Source organism: Chaetodon trifascialis, chromosome 6 (assembly GCF_039877785.1).
Source record: "Chaetodon trifascialis isolate fChaTrf1 chromosome 6, fChaTrf1.hap1, whole genome shotgun sequence".
Classification (NCBI taxonomy): domain Eukaryota; kingdom Metazoa; phylum Chordata; class Actinopteri; order Chaetodontiformes; family Chaetodontidae; genus Chaetodon; species Chaetodon trifascialis.
The window spans coordinates 5966791-5989053 of record NC_092061.1 but is presented as its reverse complement, the minus strand read 5'-3'; the positions used below and the strand labels follow the sequence as shown (position 1 = coordinate 5989053).

Genomic DNA, 22263 nt, shown 5'->3' with positions numbered 1-22263 from the left:
TATTTATTCCTGTGTGAGTGTGTGCGCGCGCGCGTGTGTGTGTGCGCGTGTGGACTCACTGAAGTCATCACACTGTGCAGTCACAGACAGTCCTGACCTGTTCTGCATTTGCTCCACACTGGAAAAACTTGACCAATACCTGCCAGTTATATTCTCAGTCTGACTTGGCCAATAGTCAATATTCTGAATCTTTTTTTTACATTTCTGGATTGTAAAGATTGTAAAGCTGAAACAGCATCTACCCAACATGGGACAGAGACCCTCTCTAAATTCAATCCCAGGTGCACAGAAACACAATTTAAATTGATAACATCATCATGCACAGTACATATAAAATCATTATAGCTTTTACACTCTGTGTTTATGGAGGAACTGCCATCACTTCTGCTCCCAGATTAGATGACTGCAGGCTAAAATAATTATCCAGCATTTAATGAAAGGACTTAATTATTGGTCCAGTTTCTGAATTTCCCCATAAATATGTTTCAGTTTTGAGTTTAAGTGCCCTGTATGTGCTATTTGCATGGTTTATCCATCCACTGTAGTTGAGCCCTTTGCACTAATTCCCCCACCGCAGACAGAAGCAGGAAAGACGAATGAGGTTCACTTTGAATTGCAGTGTAAGAATCAAACTAGCTCTCTTCACGTCAGCCTGCTTGTGGTACATTTACATGTCAGCAAATCGAGGCTGCGCATTGTTCTGTTGTGGCTGAATAAATATTATGTTGAACTTGTGTCTGTTGGTGGAGTGTCAGTGTGCAGATAAGTGCTGCAGTGAATGTGGGTGCACAAGTTTTGAGTTTTCTGCTGGTTTGTGTGCGTGTATGTAAATTTTGATCAACCAATCTGTTTAAGTTGTTCTGGAGGGCAGAGATAAGAGCCACACGCACACACGCAGATGCACACACACTTTCTGCAATTAACTATGTTCCCTCTCTTGTTCTTTTCGCTCCTCAATCTCAGTTGCCCTCATTCGCTTCCTCACCTCATTTTCTCACTGCCTCACACTGAAGTGGCACACATGCTTGCACACACACATATGCATAACACGTACACACGGAGACTCCAAGGGTTAATGTGGACCATTAGTAACCAGAGCAGGCTGTAAGTGCTGCAAAGTGGCAGAAGGGAGGAACCAACATGACAGACTGTGAGTGGATCTCACCTTACATGTGTTCCTGTGGCATTAATGTGACTGTCGTTAATCAAGGCAGTGAAACAAATACTACTCTTATTATGCAGTGATAGCAGTATTCCTCAGGTCTTAATTCATGGCTGCCATTAATTAATGGCTTACCACAAGGCTGTAAAGTTGTCCCTCACAACCAAGCTGTGTGTGTTGCATTTCTGGTCCAGCTCCTCTCCGTTATGAAAGTCTTTATTTCTTGCTGGCCGATGGAGGGTCCTAACACTGCTGCCAAACCATTGCTGAATATGGTTACAATTGTGAGATAAGTGGCTTTCATCAGCGCATAAGCTGGAATCCCCCCCCCCCCCCCCCCCCACACACACACACACACTGAGAGACACCCTCCGGCCGGGCCTCATCTGTCCCTTTCTTGGCCATTTTACCCCAAGGGCAGAGGGGCGAGGGTCAGTTTAGTCATATCCGGTTTTGCTTTAACTCGGCTCAGAAGTCCTGCAGCCTCATGAATATTATAATGAACCGCATTCACTCAGGGGCTCATGCTGGTTGCTAGTGATTCAAGGACACAGATATGCACAGCTTCATCGTACAGTATCTGTCTGTCTCTGTCATGTACACCTTCATGACAAGCAAAAACCTCCCCTCCCCTTCAACAGATCTCACGTGGGGGCAGCACATGTGATTACATATATTTATATACACACACATGTGACCATATACTCTAAATAAGGCAACAGTATCAACAGTGATGAATAATAGAGTGAGAAAAGCAGCTTCAACTCCAGCTCTTGAGGCTAGAAATGGGGCTCAGAGAAAGCACACCTACTATAAGAGAGAGGGACGGAGAACATAACTACGTTTGCATGGATTAAGACAACAGACAACATTTTCTGATCACTTTTACCCCTTTTGATACCCAAGTTATACATTATAGTAATAAGCATAATTAAATTGTGGAGTATCATGAGTATTTTGGGAGAGTGGAGAGAAGTGGAGAGAAGAGTGGACACATAAACAGTATATACAGAGAGTATGGACCATCTGTGTGCTTACGGGGTAGAAATACCTTACTAGTGAAGCTGCCAGTCAAAAAACTGTTGGCATGACAAGCTATCACCATAAGTTCGATGCTTTTTACTCAGTTTGAATAAGAAAGCTGGATTCATACACGTGGAAAGTATTATGAGTTTTCCATTCAAGCTGAAATGTATTAAAAGCCAAACTAAAATGCCCAAAAACAAAAAAATCTTTATCTCTTCTTCCTCCTCACCTTAAGTTTATTTGCCCCTGAGAAAGACTAAGACCATAATATGGTGAGCAAAGGAGAGGGATATGTAAGATTGTGTGTTAGGATTTTATAAAACTGAATACTCATGCACACTATTTTGTACACTTGCAATCAGTAAAATTTGAATTAATGACATTTTAACAAAGGACACATCATTATTAATACATTTTTCCAATTGTATATGTCGAGGATAGTGTGCAGCAGGCTTTTGTTTTGTTGTGTCGACTCGCTGTCCTCTGCTGCACACTTGTCCATCTATAGTTTTGCTCCTCTGATGTAAGGATTTCATAAAAGCTGTCTGTTTTGCCATCCATGCTACACCGCAAAACAAGTCTTTTGAAATCTGCAGTTTAAAGAGCACATTTGAATGTGAATAGAAGGCAAAAAAAACAGAAAGGAATGATGCATTTTCAGATTCATCCGCATTAATATGTTCTTAGCCCCACATGCTTTGCACTTATCTGCACCTCTCCATGTGTGTCTGCAGCACAGCAAAGAGAGCAGAAGCAAAAGACAACAGGGGGGAGAGTTTGGCAGGCTTAAATGCTAGTTAGGCCGGCTGAGCTAATTAGCTCAACCCGATTTCCTCATCCTGATTCAGACATGGAGGAAAGCCTTGGATTACTGAGTCGAGCATTGTGTGTGTCGCTGAAATTGTGTCAGGCTGTTGCAACTGCTCATTGGCGGGGGGGGGGGGGGGGTTTGGGTGTGCATGTTTGCAAAAGTCAACTAATGAGAGCTTTACAAATGTGTTACAGTGTGTCACACAGCAAGTGTTAGGATGGGCTTGTGGTAGTGAGATAACTAGCCACCCCTCACCCCAATGAGGATGAAAAGGAGCTTAATGGGACGGGGCCCAGCAGGGATGCCACTCTCCTTCGGGAAACTGCGGTGCCGTGACCTCTCACCCTCCCACCCTTTGACACTTTAGCTGTTCCTCATCTGCCGTTTTGTCTGTCCTTATCTTCCCACTCCTGCAGCGCTCCACCCTATTACATCCTCCTCATGATTGAAGGGTTTCAGTGTAAAAGGAAAAGATGTAATTTGTGTTTGCTGACATGAAAAGGAAAAGGAGACGTGAGTATCAACATACTGAAGAAAGAGGCTGTGTGTACTGTAGAGGTTCATGTTATTCTGTTTCTTCTGTCTTTGCAGCAGGGGAATTGTTGATTCTAATGCCAGCAGTATTCCCCAAATTAATTTGCCATTTTTCGCAGAGGAAAACGGTGCCGTGAGCAAACACCAGTACACGCTCTGCATTTCAAAAACACAAAACCAACCAGTCACAGGGAACAATGTGAACGAGACTTGGAAAAATTGCGCTTGGCCAGCTTGGACACATGGCGGAGATCAAATCTGAGGCCTGTCGTCGTGTCCTTCTCCTCCCCCGCATTTATCCGAGGTGTGAGGTAACATGTCACACTGAGAGCTGTCAGTCACCGTGACACTTGCACACTCACTGAGGTTGATGGGAGAATCAAATCAAACTCCACCCGGCCCCCTCACAGCCATATCAGCGCAAGCGCTCTGTGACACGGCCAACTTCCGTTCACAGACTAACACCTCTCCTCAGCCAGCGATTTGGTGTGCTGGAGAAAAACGGGCCGTAGCGACACGTGAAACATTCCAGCGCAGGGTGGATTACAGTGTCCCATCAGTATCTTTTTGCTTCATATGTGGATCTTTAATGTGATTAAATCCACATTACTCTGTCTCCACTTAGGCATGCACTAGCAAAGTGTTCTCACTAAGAGAGATCACAGCAGTCTTTGATCAGGGCTTAGAATGACCTGCCTCATACTCGTTCCTTTGCTAAACCCCCCTCTTCTTCCTCTGTATGGGCTTACAGGAAATGCTGGCTAATCAGTTAATAACAGTATCAACTTGTGTAATAGTCAGTAGCTGTGTTCCAGGCCTGCAGTGCATAACGCTGACTGTGCCAGTAAAGTTCACTGATGAGGTTATAATATTGCTGTGTGTGTGTCTCTTAATTCATTAATTGCCTCTTGCAGCCCCCAGACAGGCCAGTGTGCCAGTTACTCTCATTAGGGTTCCTCCATCACTGTTTGCTTGGAAAAGGAAGCTGCTTGGCGACCACACTTGTCCATTTTCTGTCTCTTTTCTTATCACAAGCTGCGGATCGTGTTTTCTTCACTTCAGAGCTGTGAAGCATACAAAACTATGCCAAAACTGCGCAAGAATATAATTATTACCATCACATTTCGTTGCTGCTTGTTTCAGCCTTTTATGGTCTGTTTGGTTCCTTGAATTCTTTATTTTGTTGTAGATTCAGCTCTCCAGGTCAGAGAGGATTTACAGTCTAGTTTATTGTATTTGACCATAGCATTGTTTTGTGTTTTGAACGGGGTCCAGTTTGTTCCCCCTGGTCCTCTTAAAGATGAGATGGAAGAGGAGCAGGAGGGGGTCCTGCTGTTATTAGTGTTTTTGTGCTGTTGTTACTCATAATAAACTGCCTTGCTGGTTGAATGTATACCTTTTTTCCCCACCCACAGTTATTTATGAGTCTGGTCTGGAACCTGCACACAGTCTTCCATAAATCTATACTCTCCAGGCCTGCTAGTTAACGCTGGGAGACCACACACAGTCATACAGTAGATATACTAACACACGCACAGGTGCTCACACACTTCCTTTTATTATCGCATATACATTGCCTTCAAATGATTCTGCTTTCGGTTTGCCTGCCTGCTGCTTCTCCCAGCTCCCACTATGCTACTATATGATAATGCAGACTCGATGTATTAGGCTGAGGCTGTGCGCAGCCGTGTAAGAGCCATCAAGCTTTAGTGTGCCCATAAATTGCTGAAGTGATCACTGCTTGGCAGACTCTAAGCTCCCTGTGCTCTCTCCTAGCTCTAAACAATTTGTTTTATAGCTTGAAATTCACTCCACTGTTGCTCTCCTTAGGGCCAGCAGCCAAAAAACAAATGCACTTGCAAGAACAAAGTGCGCACACAGAACAAATATGCACTGGTTCACTTGCATGCACTTGTTTTGGTACACAGGCGTAGTCCGCCACCTCCTGCATGTACATAAAACATGATTTAGGGCACAGACGCATGCATATTATTCCTCTCTTTAGCACTTTCTGTTCCGACTCCGCCCAGTGTGTTCTGGGACCCAGCTGCATAGAGACACACTGCCTTTGTGTGAGGACAGCTGGCTGCAAAGTCATTTGCACACACGCTCGCTCACACAAGCACATGTGGACAGGCCCTCACAGACACACACATCGCTCTTCATGCAGGCAGAGCTGAAACAGTCTCTATTGTCAGCGATTTATTGAATGCATAAGCTGTCGGGAGGGGGAGAGTTCAAAGTGGTCCAGCCATAAGGGCGAGTTGGTCCACTGTTGAAACTCTATAGCCATCACCTCAATAATGACATCAGCGTGTTGGCACCTAGGCCGGAGTACACGGCGCACTTTGCCATATGAGAGAGCCCTGGGAGTGCGTGTGTGTGTGTTAAGTGTGCCCTGGCACTGAACAGACTTGGGCTGCTTTGTCGCCAGCTTTGCTGTCGTAAAGGCGAATGCACACTCTCCACCCAGTTACTGTTTCTCTCCCCCCGTCCTCTCTGTCTTTCATGACCAGTACCCAACCAGTTCCCTTCACTGTTGTCGTGCCCTGGCTTCCCAGCAGCAGCTGGAGTCTGAAACACTGTAGGGACGTTGTTTGGTGAATTGGGCCATTGTTTTTGACTGGTTTGGGTTTGTTGTCTGTTTTCAGATTTCTCTTAAATTCATTGCACATACAGCATGTGCACGTGTTGCACTTTATGTGTGCTTGGTTATGTGTTGGTGGGCCTGAGTATGATAGTGACATGTGTTGTGTGTTACTTACAGTCTGCTCATGTGATTTTCCCAACATCCCAGCAGTTCACCCACAACATGGTTTCATCCATTCATCCTTATTCTATCCACTCGTCTTTCTTCGTCATCCTTCCAGCTCTCCCTATAGTCTACTTCTACATCCATTCTCACTTTTAGTTTTCTCTCGCTCTCTCAGCTAATTCGCCCTTGATTTTTTCTCTCTCTCTCTCTTCATTTATCTCTTACTCTTTCCTGCACTCTCAACCACTCCATCCACCCTTAACTGCAGCCGTGCTCTGGGTGTGGGAGAGGAAAAGGGGAAGAGAGCGAGCATGAGGGAAAGTAGCGGAAGAGGGTGGAGAGGAAGGCGAGGCACATAGTTGTGGCTGGCTAATTGAAAGCCAGCAGTTTGGTCAGTGAAGTCCCGACGTATGGGAGTGGTTAGGAATTTGCAGTTCTTGATTGTGTTGGTGAACTAGAGGCTGAGCACATTTGTGTCAGTGTCTGCATCTGTGGTCGTGAAGATTGACAGATTGTTTCTTGTGACTGTGCACTGTTGTGGGTGTGGGTGTGTGTGTGTGTGTGTGTGTGTGTGTGAGTGAATCAGTGAGCAAGACTTTTCCCTTTTTGTCTGAGTGTGTTGTAGTCCTGCTGTTATTCTCCACTGTTGTCCTCACACTTCTCTCTGTGCAATCAGCCTCTTTCACTCTGTCTGTCCAACCAGCTTTTGCATCGGCTGCTGCGGCGTCTTGTCTGTTCACAAAGAAAACAACTTCAGAGTCTGCAAAGATGAAATGGTCGCACAGTTTAATAGAGGATCCATCCTGATGTCAGCGATCCTCTTCCTCATCCTCCTTATAGAGGAAGATGAGCAGAAGGACAATGTCTCTACTGGTATCAATAATGATGTTAAATGCATTTGTTTCAGGTGTTCAGCATATTATGTTGCACATGCTAGACAGCAAAACTCAGGACTTCCTCTCTAAACTGCTATAATCTAACAATACTAAGACTCTCCAGCTATGCTAGCAGCTCTGTGCTCTGTGAGGCTGTACTTTTACACAGCAGTGTCAAATGACAGTGCTAACATGTTGATGTTTAGCATGTATAAGGTTTACCCTGTTCACCATCTTGATTAAGTGTGTTAGTGGTGCTAGCTAATTAGCACCAAACACAAAGTACAGTCAAGGCTTCTGGGAATGTCATTAATTTTACAAGATTTAGTCATAAATCAAATTATTGGACACATTGAAAAATTGACATCAGCAGAGTGATTAGAATTCATCCTTAAGGGACGTGAATTTTCCTCAGAATTTCATGGCAATCCATCCAATAGTTCTTCAGGTATTTGACTTAAAACTGCAAAAATCAACCTCATAGTGGCGCTAGAGGAAAAGTCAGATGGTTACCAAAGTGAGGAGGATTCATCCTCTGGTAACCACGAATATGTGTACCAAACTTCACGGTAATCCATCCCATAGTTGTCAAGATATTTCTCTCAGGACCAAAGCAACGGATTGACCAGCAGACTCACGTAATGAACTTCCCATCCATGCTCACATGGCTAAAAATATGCTGGTGAAATATGTGCTCTATTTTAAGCTCTAAAATTAGTTTCAGCCTTCCACAATTATGAATGTGAATCATAAAAGCACAAAGCAAACTGTGTTGTCTCTCGTTCGTGAGTTAAAGCGAAACCCGTGGGCCAACCCCGTGCTGGAGCTGCAGTCGTCTGGTCTGCTCAGGGATAGAGGTCGGAGGTCGAGGGTCAGCGATCTGAACAGGAAAGCCTACTCATGCAGAACAACACATCGTAAACAAACCATTACACACCATCTGCAGCGCCGTCAAATCCCCAACCAGCATGCGTATGTTTGTGTAGGTGTGTGTGTGTTAGAGTCTCTGAGATCGCAGCCGTAGACACACAAGAGAGGATCAACACACACGGCCAGACGGGGACAGAGAGGTGACAGAGGAAGTGACCATCTGGTATCTACTGAGGCATCAAATTACCGGCTGAAAGGTTACATTGGCATTGTGCATATGTGTGTCATACAGTGATGCTTTCGAAATGGAGTGTTGTTTGAAGCAAAAACTCTTTACTGTTGTTTTATTTATTGAAAATATGTGTAAAACAGTAGATTATTGGATGCATTTGCATTTTTTTAGTACATTGATTTAAAAGTTTTTATTTAAAGCAACTGTTTCCATACACATACACATACACACACACACACACACACACACACACACACACACACACACACACACACACACACACACACACACACACTGGCTGTCCTCTTTGGACAACGTGTGGACAGGGACTGGACCACCAGCCCTCCAATTAATGGCCCGTCTGCCCTAACATCTTCATGATTTAGCCTGAAAACTCCATAAGTTTGCAGAAGTGTTCAGCTGATCTAACTTCTGTCATAACTCTCTTTCAAAGTTAATTGCGAATGAGTAATTATGAATTTTTTTTGTCTTCACCCATTAGTGCAACTGTCAGGTTTTGACGTGACACACTTGTCTTTTTGTCCTCTCAGACAAAGACGCTCTCTCTCCCAATTATTTCCACGCCTGCTCATTTACACAGCTTCATGCTTCATTACCTTGGCAGCACATTTACTCATATGGAACCCACCACCTCTTCTTCTGTCGTTGAATTCTGTCTCTCCTGATTTCCAGCTCCCTTTTGCTACCTCTCTCTGTGTATTTCCCATTATTCCTGTTTCCTCTTTCAAGTCCAGCACCTTGATCTACCTCCTTCTCGCTTGTCGTCCTCCCTCTTCGTCCCCTCACCCTGCATCCCGCTTGTCTCTTCACATTCAGTGCTTTCTCCTTCTTTTCTCCCACTTGCAGTTCCCTTTCTTATCTTTTTCCTCTCAACTGCCTCTCACACTCCACCCAGACCTTTCGCCCCGTCAGCTCATATCAACTCCTTTCTTCTGTCTCTCCCTCCTCTCTGCTCCCTTCCTCAAGTCCCCCCTGTGTGTTCCTTGACAGCTTTACCTCCCCCTCTGCATCGCCGCATGATACCCAAATGTGCTGCATCCCTGTCGTCCATCCACCCTTGCTTCACCCCTCTATCTGGCTGCTGTCCATGTTGCCACCGTCACAGGCAGGCAGCCTCTCTGGCACTGCCCACCGGTCTAACACCTGCCACGCCAAAGACGCTGTGTGAGGGAATCACTGTGACAATATGTGTGCATTTATGCTTGAATTTATGTGTGCGTTTGAGCATTTGTGAACGAATCTAAAAAGAAAATGAGTTCATCATCCTCTCTCCTGCTTGTCCTGGTTGTTGTGGCATGTTTATCTCGTCTTTGGGTGTTTATGTCACTTTGCTGTGCTCTGTTGGCCCGACATACAGCCAGACGTGTGGATTAGAGTTAGATCTAGGCTGCTCGTCTTCTATTCTGAGATCCCCAGCAGGAGAAGCCTGTTAATTTAGCTGCTATAAATACAGGACCTCTTCCTGGGTCACTCTAAGACCCGCTGCATGGAACTTGACTGTGGTGACAGCTCCTTTGCTCTGTGTGTGTGTTTGTGTGCTATATGTGTGTGTGCATTCTTTCAAAGCTGGCTGGCCTGCCTCCGGCTCAGTGGTGCATGGAGCATGGTTTGTTGTGCCACCACTGACAAGGACATTTGGACAGAGCCTGAGCTGAGCTTTCTCTCGTTTCTCTCTTTATCCTTGATTCAAATTTACATTTTTTTTCCCCGTCTTTGTTCATGTTTGTTTAGTGGTTGTGCTCATCATCAATAATCTTTTCAGCAGACCGATTCATGGCTTTATTTATTAAAAATGATGACAAATTTCCATCAAGTCCAAAGCGGTCTATTCAAAAAATTGTCACCCCTGGAAGTTTGTTGTGTGGGTGCAGGAATCTCAAACCTAATTGGTGATCTAGGAAATACGCAGGTTATTCTCTTGCTCTATTGTAAGGCTCTCTCTTCGAGCATCAGTCCAAGTATTCACTGCATAAAAATCAAAAACACGACTGCACACTTGGCGTGCTTTTTCTTCCGCTTCATCTGCTTCTCGCATTCTCAGTTATAATTACTTATTTTCTCTCCAAAAACAGACACTTGGATGAAAGAAAGCCAACTCCGTCAAGTCTTAAACAAACACTTGTAAAATTGAATTCTCCACTTGTACCTTGCAGCCACCCAGCAGTTAACTGATGTCTGTGTTTATACGGTCGCAGTAATTTGGTCTCCTTTCTTTCAAAGACTTGTATAATTGCTTTACAGTCAGTGAAAGTGTTTATTTAATGACTTTTTTGTGCAGCTACATTATGTTCAGTGCGGCTTTTACATGAATCTAGACTGATCATTATCTTCATCAGTATAAATACGCTCAATCATGCTCTCATTTTCTCTGATAATCCTTCATTCTGGCTTTGTGAATGAGGAGAATTCCCTTTTAATGCTATACCGTGTAACTGTGGTAAGTGATTCTGTAATGTATGTCAGACTGGTCTTGACAGTGGTTTAACGTTTTGGTGGTTTCCTTTAGAGTGTAGTTCTTAGGATATTATGTGTGATTTACAGCTGTTAGTATAGCTTTCACCACCAGGCAGAGAAAATGCGGTTACATCCGAAGGCGCAAGTTAGTTTTTCCGATTCAGCGGTTAATCAGAAACCTCATTTTGAACTGCACTGCGTCCAAACGAGAATGTCCAAATGCGTACTTTTATGTCCATTCTTCTCCCTCTGCTGAGCGAAGTGTGGGACTCGTGCTAATGCAGAGGCAGGTAGAGAGGAGAGAGAGGGTGTGGAAGAGAAGAAAGAAAAGCCGATTGAGGACAGTGAAGTGGAACGGATGGAGTGTGAGAGAGGGCGGAAGAAAATGAGCAGTGAAAGTATAAAAGCTTAAATCACAAGGATAAAAAATTCATAAGAATCAGGCAGAGAGAGGGAGGAGATAAATGAGAAATATCGGAGCAGAGGAGGAGAAGGTGCATTTATCAGGCAGGGAGAGGGGTGCAAAATGAAGGGCAAAAGGAGCTTTGGAGATTATTTGTGAGGGGAGTGTGAGTTGCTAATAAATCACAGAAGAGGGCCAGCACACACACACTTCAGCAGTTGGGCAGATGTTGCACACCATTTGTTCACTCATTCCTTACAAACACAAAATAAACTTAGCATTTTCCTAATTTGTTTAACCAGCTCTTTGAAGCCGACCTTACCGATCGATATTCCCCGGACTGAAGCAACTGATGTGCAAATGCGTGATTCAGAGGTGTTTGAGCTTGAAAACGAGCACTGGCACAAAGACTCAAGGTCAACCCAGCTCTGCTTTTGCTTGGTCTTTGTTTGATTTGCCGGATTCTTTTGTGCTCTCTCATCCCTCTCACTCTGCTGACAGAGTGAAGAGGGGCTTAGAGATTTGTTTAAACTCTGGGCAGCATCACCAGAGACTGAGCCAGACAGTTAAGGATTGAGAAATCTTCACTGTTTCATGTGTTGGGGCTTGTGAGTATGTGTCATGTGTCCACATTGTGTTTGTACTCTTGCGTTAGTGTACAGAGTCTTTTTAATTACAGGCAGGATGGCTTTCTTGCCCTAGATAAGCCAGGCCAAATTTACTTTAATAGTATTTTATTTTTCCCTTGAGGAAAAGCACAGTGGCTTGAAACCTCTAAGAGTGTATGTGTACATTTGTGTGTCTGGGGTCTCTCATTTTGGGCTGCAGGCATTCAGTGTTTGACAGCTTCATTCTTTATTCTCTCACTTGAGACGCGCTGCTCGCTCTCTGTATGTGCAGTGAATAAGTTTGCACTAAATGATTCAGCATCTGCTCAGTGGGGGGTGGGCTCGCCGGTAAGGGGGCAAAAGGCCATGTGTTTGAGTATTGTCTCGCTCACATACTTGCACTGAAACCACTGAACACACGCACCCCTGTGTGCTTTCAGAGACACACCTCACTAATGTATCCACAAGAGACGGAGAAGACAAGAGTCCTCTAATCTTCCTTCCTTCATTTCTCCCAAAAATGCTTTCTTTAAACCGTTATCTGTTCTCCAATGTCATCCTCCATTTGTCAAAATTCTCTCAAATGTGCCATTATCTGTCATTTAAGCCCCATTTTTCTCACACTTTCTCTTTTTTCCCCTTCTCCCCTCCACCATCCCTTGTCCTTGCAGGACAGCGACATCCAGAAAAAGATTGACCATGAGATCCGGATGCGCGACGGCGCCTGCAAGCTGCTGGCCGCCTGCTCCCAGAAAGACCAGGCGCTGGAGGCGGCGAAGAGCCTGCAGACCTGCAGCACTCGCATCATGGCCTACATGTCAGAGCTGCAGAGGATGAAGGAGGCTCAGGTCATGCAGAAGGTCACGAGGAGGTCGTCGGATGCCGGCCCGATGGACGACAGGCTCCCGTGCAAAGGAAAAGTGGCCATCTCAGGCAAGAAGAGCCTCGTCTGGATGTTTGTGTTGTTGGAGAAATCTGTATTTATGAAACAGAGATGAGCGGAAAACGATCAGAGGGAACATTTTGTGGAGAACTGAATAGAATCTTTGTGACCCATTTAGTGTTGGGATTTAATGCAAAGCTCCTCTTGTCAGGCAAAGGCTGAGATCCAGCTTCCTCTCTGCCTCTCTCTCTATTAGAGGATGTTTCATTCTCTCCTTATTGACTGAGGTGAACGTGGTGACTTGCAGATGCTGCCCATTGCAGTATGAGAGAGGGCAGTCAGATGCTCTGTTTGTACTGCAGGCAGATCATTCACGCCGGGAGCCAAGACAACAGGAGCCGTCCTTGTTGTGTTTGTTTTTAGAATATGATGAGAAGGTAAAAAATTAATATTAATGAGATGTGTGTTTGTGGGTGGAGGTTTACGGGGGCACTGCTGCATGTCTGGCACCCAGCTGGAGAGCAGGCTGCAGACACTCACACAGTCATTAATTAGCTGTGGACATGTTAACCAGTGACTGAAGGCAGAATGGGTAGATACAGATGCACATGTCAGTTAGGCAGTAAGGGGGATTAACATTTTTGTGGTCTAATCCTCTCCCTGTTGTCGTTACAGATCTTCGGATCCCTCTCATGTGGAAAGACACAGAGTACTTCAAGAACAAAGGAGGTGAGGAGCCACCTCTGTATGCGTGTGAAGAAGTTCATTGATGGGTTATTAATCATTTATGCCTCTAGCATTTATTAATGATTCTCTTCTGAGGGAAGTGGTATGTGCCTTCGCACAGTTATGAAAAGGCTAATTCAAAGATGTTGAATGTGTGTGAAAGCTTTGTATAATCTCAGGGGTTAGTGTGCAATCCCTCATGCCTGAAGAAAATTAATGGCCTTTTATCATTTGCTCGAGGGCGGAACACTGATGTGGACTTTTAGTTTCATATTTTAAAAATACGCTGACCCACAGAACTGTGCAAACAGACCATACTGTGTGATTTCTTTCCTGCTCCACGCAGGGTCCATCACATAGCTCCTGGAGCCGATCATTACAATCTGTTGCAGCTTTGCCAGATATTTTACAGGAACCGATTTTTTTTTTTTAGACGTGAGAAACTCCTGGCAGCACAGCCCGACCCACTGTTCAGGCTTGCTGGCTTTGCCTCTTGGCTCTGAAGGAGCAGCACACAGGCGCTGAACTGGGTCATTATAAGTAGACAACTGAAATCTGTTATGCGTTTAAGGGGCTCCCTAAGTCTTTTGTCCTGTTGAATTTCGCTGTGAACCAGGTCACATTTAAGTGCTTTTACAGCAATCTTAGGATTCAATGGTGCATTGAAAATATAACACTATGTCTGTTTGCTGTCCCACCCCCTCTTGATGGAGTCAATGTGGGTTAACCCCCGTGCAAACAGTCTCAGTGCTCATTCTCTCCCCTGGCAACTTGAATGGAATCAATCTGCATGACCTGCACATATAAATGAACTCAAGAGACAGGTAGTAGAGTCTTAACAAAGCTTAATGAGGCTGTTAGTCAAGGTCATTAAACACACCGAGACATAAACTGAGCCCAGGAGGCAGGGAGGAGTGAAGCATGTGCCTCTCTCACATGTCCAATCATATTTTATTTGTTTCAGTGTTGAGCTCATACTTGGAATAATAAGTTTGAATATTAAGAGTCAATATAGCGTAGACGGGGAGGCACACAGGTAGGAGCAGGCCACCTCCCCCAGCCTTTTCAGTGGTAACCTTGAATTTTAATGCAAAGTAGCAAAATGACTGAGCTTGGTTGTGCAGCAGCAGCAGAAGAAGAAGAAGAAGAAAGCACACAATAGAAGAAAGATAGTAGACCATCAGGTGCCACACTGTTTATATTTTTTTCATAACAATGATACCCAAGGTACTATTTCTTACATCTCACTGTTATTATGCATATGATGGTGTTGTGTTTCAGCACAAGGATTCGTCCAATTACCCATAATCATAGCAAAGCATGCCCAAAAAGACTATTATAGCTTCTTTACAATGCATGTGTATTCCCTGGAATAGCTTTAGTTTTGCATTCAGAAGGCAGCTGTTGTATTCCAGCTAGCATTGGCTGCTGCAACATTAAAGACCATTGTGCTTCGGTTTCCACCACAAAACAGCTAACAGTGCTTCACAGGAATTCTTAGCACAGCTGGCCAATGACAATTCTGAACTGAAACTAACAAAAGTAGAAGTGCTTGTCAGCCAAATGGAGGGGCTGAACGGTAATTACTCCATTCATGCACCCTCCAGCCTTTGGCGTCAAACACCTACCAGGATCTTGGGGGTTGGAGGTGATGCAGTTTTTGAGCTGAAAATGAGTTTGCAAGTGATGCAATTAAATGAAAGCTGAGGTCTCATGAATGTTGTGTTTCACAGTTTCCCGCCCCCCCTCTTTTGTTCTGCCTTGTCCTTTGTAGAGCTTCACCGGTGTGCAGTGTTCTGCCTGCTACAGCTGGGAGGAGAGATCTTTGATACAGATATGGTGATAGTAGACCGGACACTCACCGATATTTGCTTTGACAACACCATCGTATTGTAAGTGATCTGTCTCCCCTGGAACCGCAGACAGTCTGAAATATAGAAAAACTCACATCCGTCCTGATGTGCTCATGCTTATCACATGCTTATCTTTTCACAGTAATGAAGCCAGTCCGGGTTTTGAGCTGCGCGTTGAGCTGTACAGTTGCTGCTCGGAGGACGACTACTCAGCAGGGAGCACGCCAAGGAAACTCGCCAGTAAACTGAGCTCCTCGCTGGGGCGATCAGCTGGGAAGAAGCTCCGGGCAGCCATGGAGCCTGGACCATGTAGTCCTGTTAGCAACGGAGGGTCAGCTCCTCTTCTGCTGCCAGTTCCCTCCGTCCCGTAAGTTTAATTTAAAATACTGAGTTAACATTTTGTATTGAACAGAGGGAGATTAGAGGGAGAAACAGCTTATATTTCAGAGAGCACAGGATGGCATTTTCCTTTATAAACATGTATGCTCAAACACAGAATAAATGTCATCCTCTCCGTGTGTCTTGACAGGGGCCCGAAGTACCACCTCTTAGCTCATACCACCCTGTCGCTGTCACACATCCAGGACAGCTTTCGCACACATGACCTCACCATCTCAGGCAACGGTGAGTGGCAGCCTTCATCAATCTGTCTCCTCACCATCTTTCTCTTTGCCCTGCCAAAGCGGCCATCTGTCCGTTTTCTCCCTTCTCTTTCTCGTCACGCTCTCGCTTCCCCTCCCTGCATTTTAATAATTTCCCTTAAACCAGGCGTCTTCTCCTCCCCCTCCTCTGTCCTCTCCCATGTTCTCTGACAGACAACTATTGTCAAGGTCACTGTAATAAAGGCTGTGCTGGTGAGGTGACTGCTGTGTAAAGCTGTAATGATGTGGGCTAACAAGGGCCCAGACCTCAGACAGACAGGCCCCTAGTGTTTTATTCATTGGCCCTTCAGCCTGCTGTAAAGTTTCATTGCTGCACTTCATGACACTCCCTGCAGCTGCCAGTCTCATGCACCCCTGTGCCTTGTTTTGTGTGCTAAAGGGGGGGCCGGTGCGATGCGGGGAAGAAGCGTGTGTGTCTCTGCGTGTGGATGCATGTTTGTGTGTGAATTGTGAATGTCATGTGGGAAGATTTTTATTCATTAATGATGTTTATTTTTGCCCGTCCGTCTCTCTCTCCTCCTGTAGAAGAGTGTTCTTATTGGTTGCCGCTCTATGGCAGTGTGTGTTGCCGCCTCGCAGCTCAGCCTCTCTGTATGACCCAGCAGATGATGAGTGGATGCTTGAAAGTTAAGGTAAGTTGGCAGGTGTGTGTACTCCTCTCAGGGTCTCCATAATTTTTGGCTTTTGTCCGGGTTTATTTCTGCCCTTGTCTCCTCCTCCACTTCCCTCCTCTCCTTCTTGTGTTGCCATCTCTCTTTGTGTTTTTAAGTTCTTTTACTCCACACTTAACTGATCCTTTTTTCTGCCTCGCAGCAGCTGGGTGGTGACCCTCAGAGTTGGACAGAAGTCTATGCCGTTCTAAAAGGAACAAGCCTTTTCTGCTACCACCGGCAAGAAGATGTAGAGGCCAACGTTGAGCCAGCTTTCACTATTGCCATCAACAAGGTCAGCAAAGGAATCACGGGAAAAATAGAGAAACAGAGTAAAACACTCCAGAGGTTGATTCAGCCTCACAGAACCAGTTGAGTTGTTTTCGGTAATGCTTCAGGCATTGCTAGCGTAGCTGGTGAGGAACTGAGATTATGGATTGCTGCCAGTTTGGATCTCAAGCCAGCGAGAAGACTCTGAGCCAAAAAATAAATAAATAAGAAGTGATGCTCTTCTCTTAGTAGCTACTATTAAAGTGCCCTTGAACAAGGCACTTAGCCCTCAGTTGCCCCAGTGCAGCTGCTCAGAAGCCGAGAGCATAACACCGCTTCTTTTGCTCAGCTTTCAGGCATAACTGTGTAAATGCTCAGCAAGGCTAGAGAAGAGCAGGCAAGTCTGGATAAAAGGCTTTAAAGATTCCCAAATTAAATCTGCTCGGTATCTTCTCGAGTCTTTGCAAACACAATAAGACACAGCAGTCAAGCTCCATCCAATCAGGAGTCATATTTCTCCCATCCGTCCATTTTTCCAGGCACCGACGCAAAGAGCCAGTCAGGTTCTCGATCATCTTGTTTCCTGTGTCTGTGTCTGAGAGTTGATCCCTGTGGGGCTTCTCATTCCTTCCATAGTGACTCACTCAGTCTTTTGTAGCCTCTGACCCTGAGCTCACAGCTGACCTGAAGCCAAGTCCATCAGATTGGGTCTGCATGATCTTTTTTGCCAGTTGTCTGGCTCATCTGAGGAGGGAAGAGGTGTAACAAATGGACCAATGGAGCAACACTGCCATCTTGTGGTCACAAGCAGACCTAGACACATAATTTGGAGTAGAACGAGGAGGTGGGAATTGGGAGTCTGCACCTTTTGTTGGATAATTGCTGAAGGGAAATGGTTTGGAAGAGGACTAATTAGTGGCTTTATTAGTGAGGGCTTATTTTCAGTGGGGACTCACAATTACAATTGGCATAATGATCACTTGTTGCGGCACGTAATTTTGTTCATTCAGGAGCACTGGCATTCACTCCTGATTGTAGTCATTTTGTGCAAGATGATTGTATTCTTTGTTGCCCCTGTGTTTCAGGAGACCAGAATACGTGCGTCAGAGAAAGACCCTCACAGTAAAGTTCAGAATATCTGTATCAGTAACCAGTACGGAGGCGAGGAGGTCACACACACGCTGACCACAGACAGCCGCGAGGACACACACCGGTGGATGGAGGCCTTTTGGCAACATTTCTATGACATGAGTAAGTGCAGAGGAAGTGTGTGTGTGCATGTGTGTGATACATCCAACCACCTCAAAGGACTCCATTTCAAGGACATGTAATATTGTATGCTGTGTATCTGCTGCATGGTGCGTTGATAGTGACTGTTGTCTCGACGTTTAGGCCAATGGAAGCACTGCTGCGATGACTTGATGAAAATTGAGCTGCCGTCACCAAGGAAACCGGCTCCTGTCCCACCAAAACAGGGTTCACTCTATCACGAAATGGGTAAGACCTCTTCCTGATCATATCTGTGGATATGCAGTCAGAAAACGTTTTTGGTCACTTCAGCTGGATGAAATGGAAGGGAAGGCAGGGAGAGAGAGCGCCGTGCCTGCATTGCATGAGACTGCGTGCAGCTTTAATTCCTCGGGTCCATGTGCATGACAGATGCCGTCACAATTAAATTTTTCCTCTCCGATATCTCAGACTCACACTCTGCTTTACTTCTGTGTTCTGTAGATAGAAAGGGTCTTATCTCTGACACGCTGACTCACTCTCTGTCCTTTGTTTCTCTGTCCCTCTTTGTCCTTCTCAATTTTCCTTGTGTGTCTTGAATCCATCACTCCTTGGCTTTGTCTCTTTGTCCTTCTTTATTATTTCCTCGTGTCCTCATACATATTTCACGAACAACGCCTCATTTTTCATCAACTTACAACATGAATTTTTTAACGGGTGAATTATCTTTATCCTTGAACAAATCTTTTTTTTTGTTCTCTCTTCACTCATTAACATTCTTTGCTTTAATAAACACTCATCAACCTTTATGGATTTCTGTCATGACCATCAAAACACTGAACTCCACCTGTTGCACACCTCCTATCCACTCTCTTTCTCCATCCTCCCTCTTGGTTTTCCTAACCCCCTCCCGGCAGCCCCTCTTGCCACACCCTCCTGTGAGGGTCTTCTGCTGCAGGATAACGCTGTGTCTGCTGAGATTCGTGCTCTGCTCTCGTCCTATTACAACGACAGGTGAAGTAACAGGAGTAGGGCTCCGTAGAAATTATGTTGAGGTAAAAACTGAAGTCCAGCATTTACTGCAAATCCAGGATCGGCCTCTTCTGGCTGATAGTGAGTAGATACTGCAAAGCATTGCAGGACGTGATCTGTTTGTTTCATCGACATTCAGAAAAATGAAATGGATGTTTAAACATTCAGAGTTGAAGTCTTCTGCACCACTGTAAAATGCATTTCCTGACAAATCTGGACACTCGTAATTTTTCCAGATAGATTCAAGGAAACACTACAAAGTAATGTTTCATGAATTGCAAATGTGTCTAAATCCATTTAAAATCCACACTTCAAGTAAGATCAAAATATTCATTTGTTTTGCATTGAATTATCCTAATCCCCGCTCTGCTTTATGAATGTGTGAGAAACTTTAAATGAATCTTAAATTATGACTGGATTACCAATTCATAAGAAACTTGAATCTCATATTTAAGACTAGCTGATTGTTTCAGTGTGTCTTTTGAAAATGGGTTGAAGCAGTCGCAGTGTAATGATGAGATCTGCTGCATCTCTCCTGCAGTTATTGAATCATCTGATGACCTCAGCAGCACTGTGTCAGACATCCTGGCTCGAAGGATGCAGGAGCTGGAGCTCCGCAGCCAGCTGGGCACCTCCCCCACCTGGATGTCTGTGTTTGACGAGAGCAACCCCAAAGGCGCTGGCCGCCCCCGTCCCTGTACCTCCCGCCTTTCTGGCCACAGCCCCTGCACCCCCCACCGACTGCCCCGCAGCCCTGTGAGCCCGCACCGCTGCCCACAGCTGGGTCTGCTGTCCTCAGACGCAAGCCTGACCTCAGACAGCGACAGCCACTGCAGCACCAGTCCCTGCTCTCAACGCCACGGCTGGCCCGAGCCTTCGTCAAACTTCTCCCTCCTGTCGTCGTCCCCCTCCCGCCTGAGGCCACGCACTTTGTCTCTGGATGCTAAGCTCAGTACCCTTCGAGGGAGGGGGTACGGAGGAGGGACCTTCCAGTGTCCCTGCCAGCCTCCTCCCTCCTCCTCGCTGCTCGCCCCGCTCCCCATCTCCTCCCGATCGCCGCGGTCGCAGCGCAGCACACAGACCACGCTCTCCTGCTCCAGCTCCACCTCCAGCAACAGCTCCAGCAACAGTGAGGGCAGTCACAGCCCGGAGTCATCCGAGGGAGCCCCCTTCTCAAGGCCCTCCCCGGCTCGCCGCAGCCTCAGGAACCTCAGGGCCAGACTCGATCCTCGCAACTGGCTCCAAAGTCAGGTGTGAACTTTGCCTGACGGACATTTACACTGGCCTAAAGGTACCAGTGCTCATTAAACCATGATTTAACTGGCTTAACATGTGTGAACCGACCTCAGGCAATCTACTGGGCCACACGCACAGCCCTGAGGGGGATAAGCTGCCTCTAGCCTGCCTCCCGGTGGAGGACGGATCATGGGAGATCCTCCTGGGGCAAACTGGAATGTCTTCTAACACAAAAGACAGGTGACAATCACTGCAGGCGACTCTGCACTTTGCTGGGTTGCCACAATTTTGAAGCTGGTCCAAAACTAAATGGGAGGTACTCTGCTTTGCTTTGAGAAAATCATGGTCGTGCTGCTTGGGAGAAAGTGATACTAAAGGCCTACTGTCTGTCCTTGGACTCTTATTCTGAAATTAGAGAAGGTTTTGTTTTGTCCTCTGCATCAGCCGCCCTGCCCACTCCAATCCAAGGTCATCTCTATTAATGCACTAGCAGTATTTTGACTGGATGTTTCCTATCTGTATTTTCTAAAGGTTTGCGGTGTTTATGCTATGAAAGCCAGTGAGCATGCGGCAAGACGAACATCCGAGATGAACATAAGGTATAATCAAGACGTTTCAACTGTTAGAAACTGTTCAGTGTGGAGGGAAGGGTCGGTGTCTGTTGCCTGTACTGTGATCTACTTCAGTGTACGTATCTAATTATTCATACAACAGATTATCTTTGTGGTTCTCCTAAAATTACTATGCACCATTTTTTTTTTTTTTGCATGATTTGACTCACAGTTAAAATGTTGTACTACTTGAGATCATTTCAACGATGAATCTGGTGAAAGTTTAACTTTATGCAAGTGCTCATACTTACTGTACTGGTAATTACTGTGATCTCCTTCAGGGTAAAAATCTGAGCTCTGGTCTTAATTTTGACTCCTTGATCTGCACACTATTCACAGGCTGTCGTCAGAGCTGGGTAATAGATCCACACACATACAGAACAAACCCCAGAATAAACTGAAATTAACCAAAGCTTAAGTGTTATTCAAAACCCAAGCCATACTTCTAATTCTGCCACACTGCCTCACTGCAGTATTAGTGGCTCCTGATTCTGTAATTTCCAATAAAATGTGAAACCTCCAACAATCAAATATTATGCAACATTTCTTAGAAATAATTTTATGGTGGCTGTGTTCTAGGCAACTTCAGAGTACCTACATGAAACTCCAGTCAACCATGAGTTCATGATAGTAAGAGCAAGAATAAAATGCTTTGTTTACACTGCCACCTCTTATTATTATTATGTAAGTTATTGTCATTTACACAACTCTCAGCAGTAGAATCATGTGACTGAAGGCGTCCATGTGAAAACTGTCAGTGCAGTAAAGCCTCTTCTTCTCTCTCTTGTTTACTGTGGATTTTATTTTCCTCAGAACTCGGGCAACCGTTTTTACTAAGAATTAAAACTGTCGGATGTTTGAAAAACGAGCATTTGTTACTGTAAATTAATTTTTCTAAGTTAACAAATAAACCTCTCTTTGTCTTTTGTTACATTATTGATTTTGTTATAAATGCAGCTATATTGATACCTGATTATCATAGCGTTAACAGATGATGTGCAGATCTTTAACTGTTACCAATAGATAACATTGAATGTTATAACCTTGCAAGAGTTTCCCGTGTTAGCAGGCTTTGTGTTCTGCATGTACGCCATCCTAGAAGGCAAACATAAAATAAGAAATGTGGAAATCTCATGTTTAAATAATATAATGTTAATTATAATAAATGTTTTATCCGTTCCTGACTGACTATTTCTTCACACATCCATGTCATTTTTGTCTAACAGAGACTTCATCTTGATAGATTATAAATGTATTTTAACTGATATATGAATGCATTCCTTACTCATATCATTGTAGCACAGATTATATGATCTCTGCACTTTGATGGATCATATTCTATCAAGTTCTGTTCTTCTCTCT

At 44.9% G+C, this 22263-nt stretch overlaps 1 protein-coding gene across 7 annotated transcripts in view; it reads left to right on the top strand.

Annotated features, from left to right (window-relative positions):
- rtkna (rhotekin a) overlaps positions 1-22080 on the top strand; it is a 55117-nt gene extending 33037 nt beyond the window's left edge. For 3 of the 7 annotated variants that reach the window (XM_070963754.1, XM_070963753.1, XM_070963755.1), the window contains exons 2-11: positions 12423-12684; positions 13310-13363; positions 15135-15252; positions 15356-15580; positions 15743-15837; positions 16401-16507; positions 16689-16820; positions 17881-18046; positions 18188-18292; positions 19596-22080. In XM_070963754.1, coding sequence (XP_070819855.1) covers positions 12423-12684; positions 13310-13363; positions 15135-15252; positions 15356-15580; positions 15743-15837; positions 16401-16507; positions 16689-16820; positions 17881-18046; positions 18188-18292; positions 19596-20311 — 1980 coding nt within the window. In that variant the 3' untranslated portion in view covers positions 20312-22080. Of the gene's footprint in view, positions 1-12422; positions 12685-13309; positions 13364-15134; positions 15253-15355; positions 15581-15742; positions 15838-16400; positions 16508-16688; positions 16821-17880; positions 18047-18187; positions 18293-18939; positions 19041-19595 lie in introns of those variants that run through there. The other 4 variants (XM_070963756.1, XM_070963758.1, XM_070963752.1 and 1 more) reach the window with 3 other exon arrangements.
- The last annotated feature ends 183 nt before the right edge of the window (positions 22081-22263 follow it).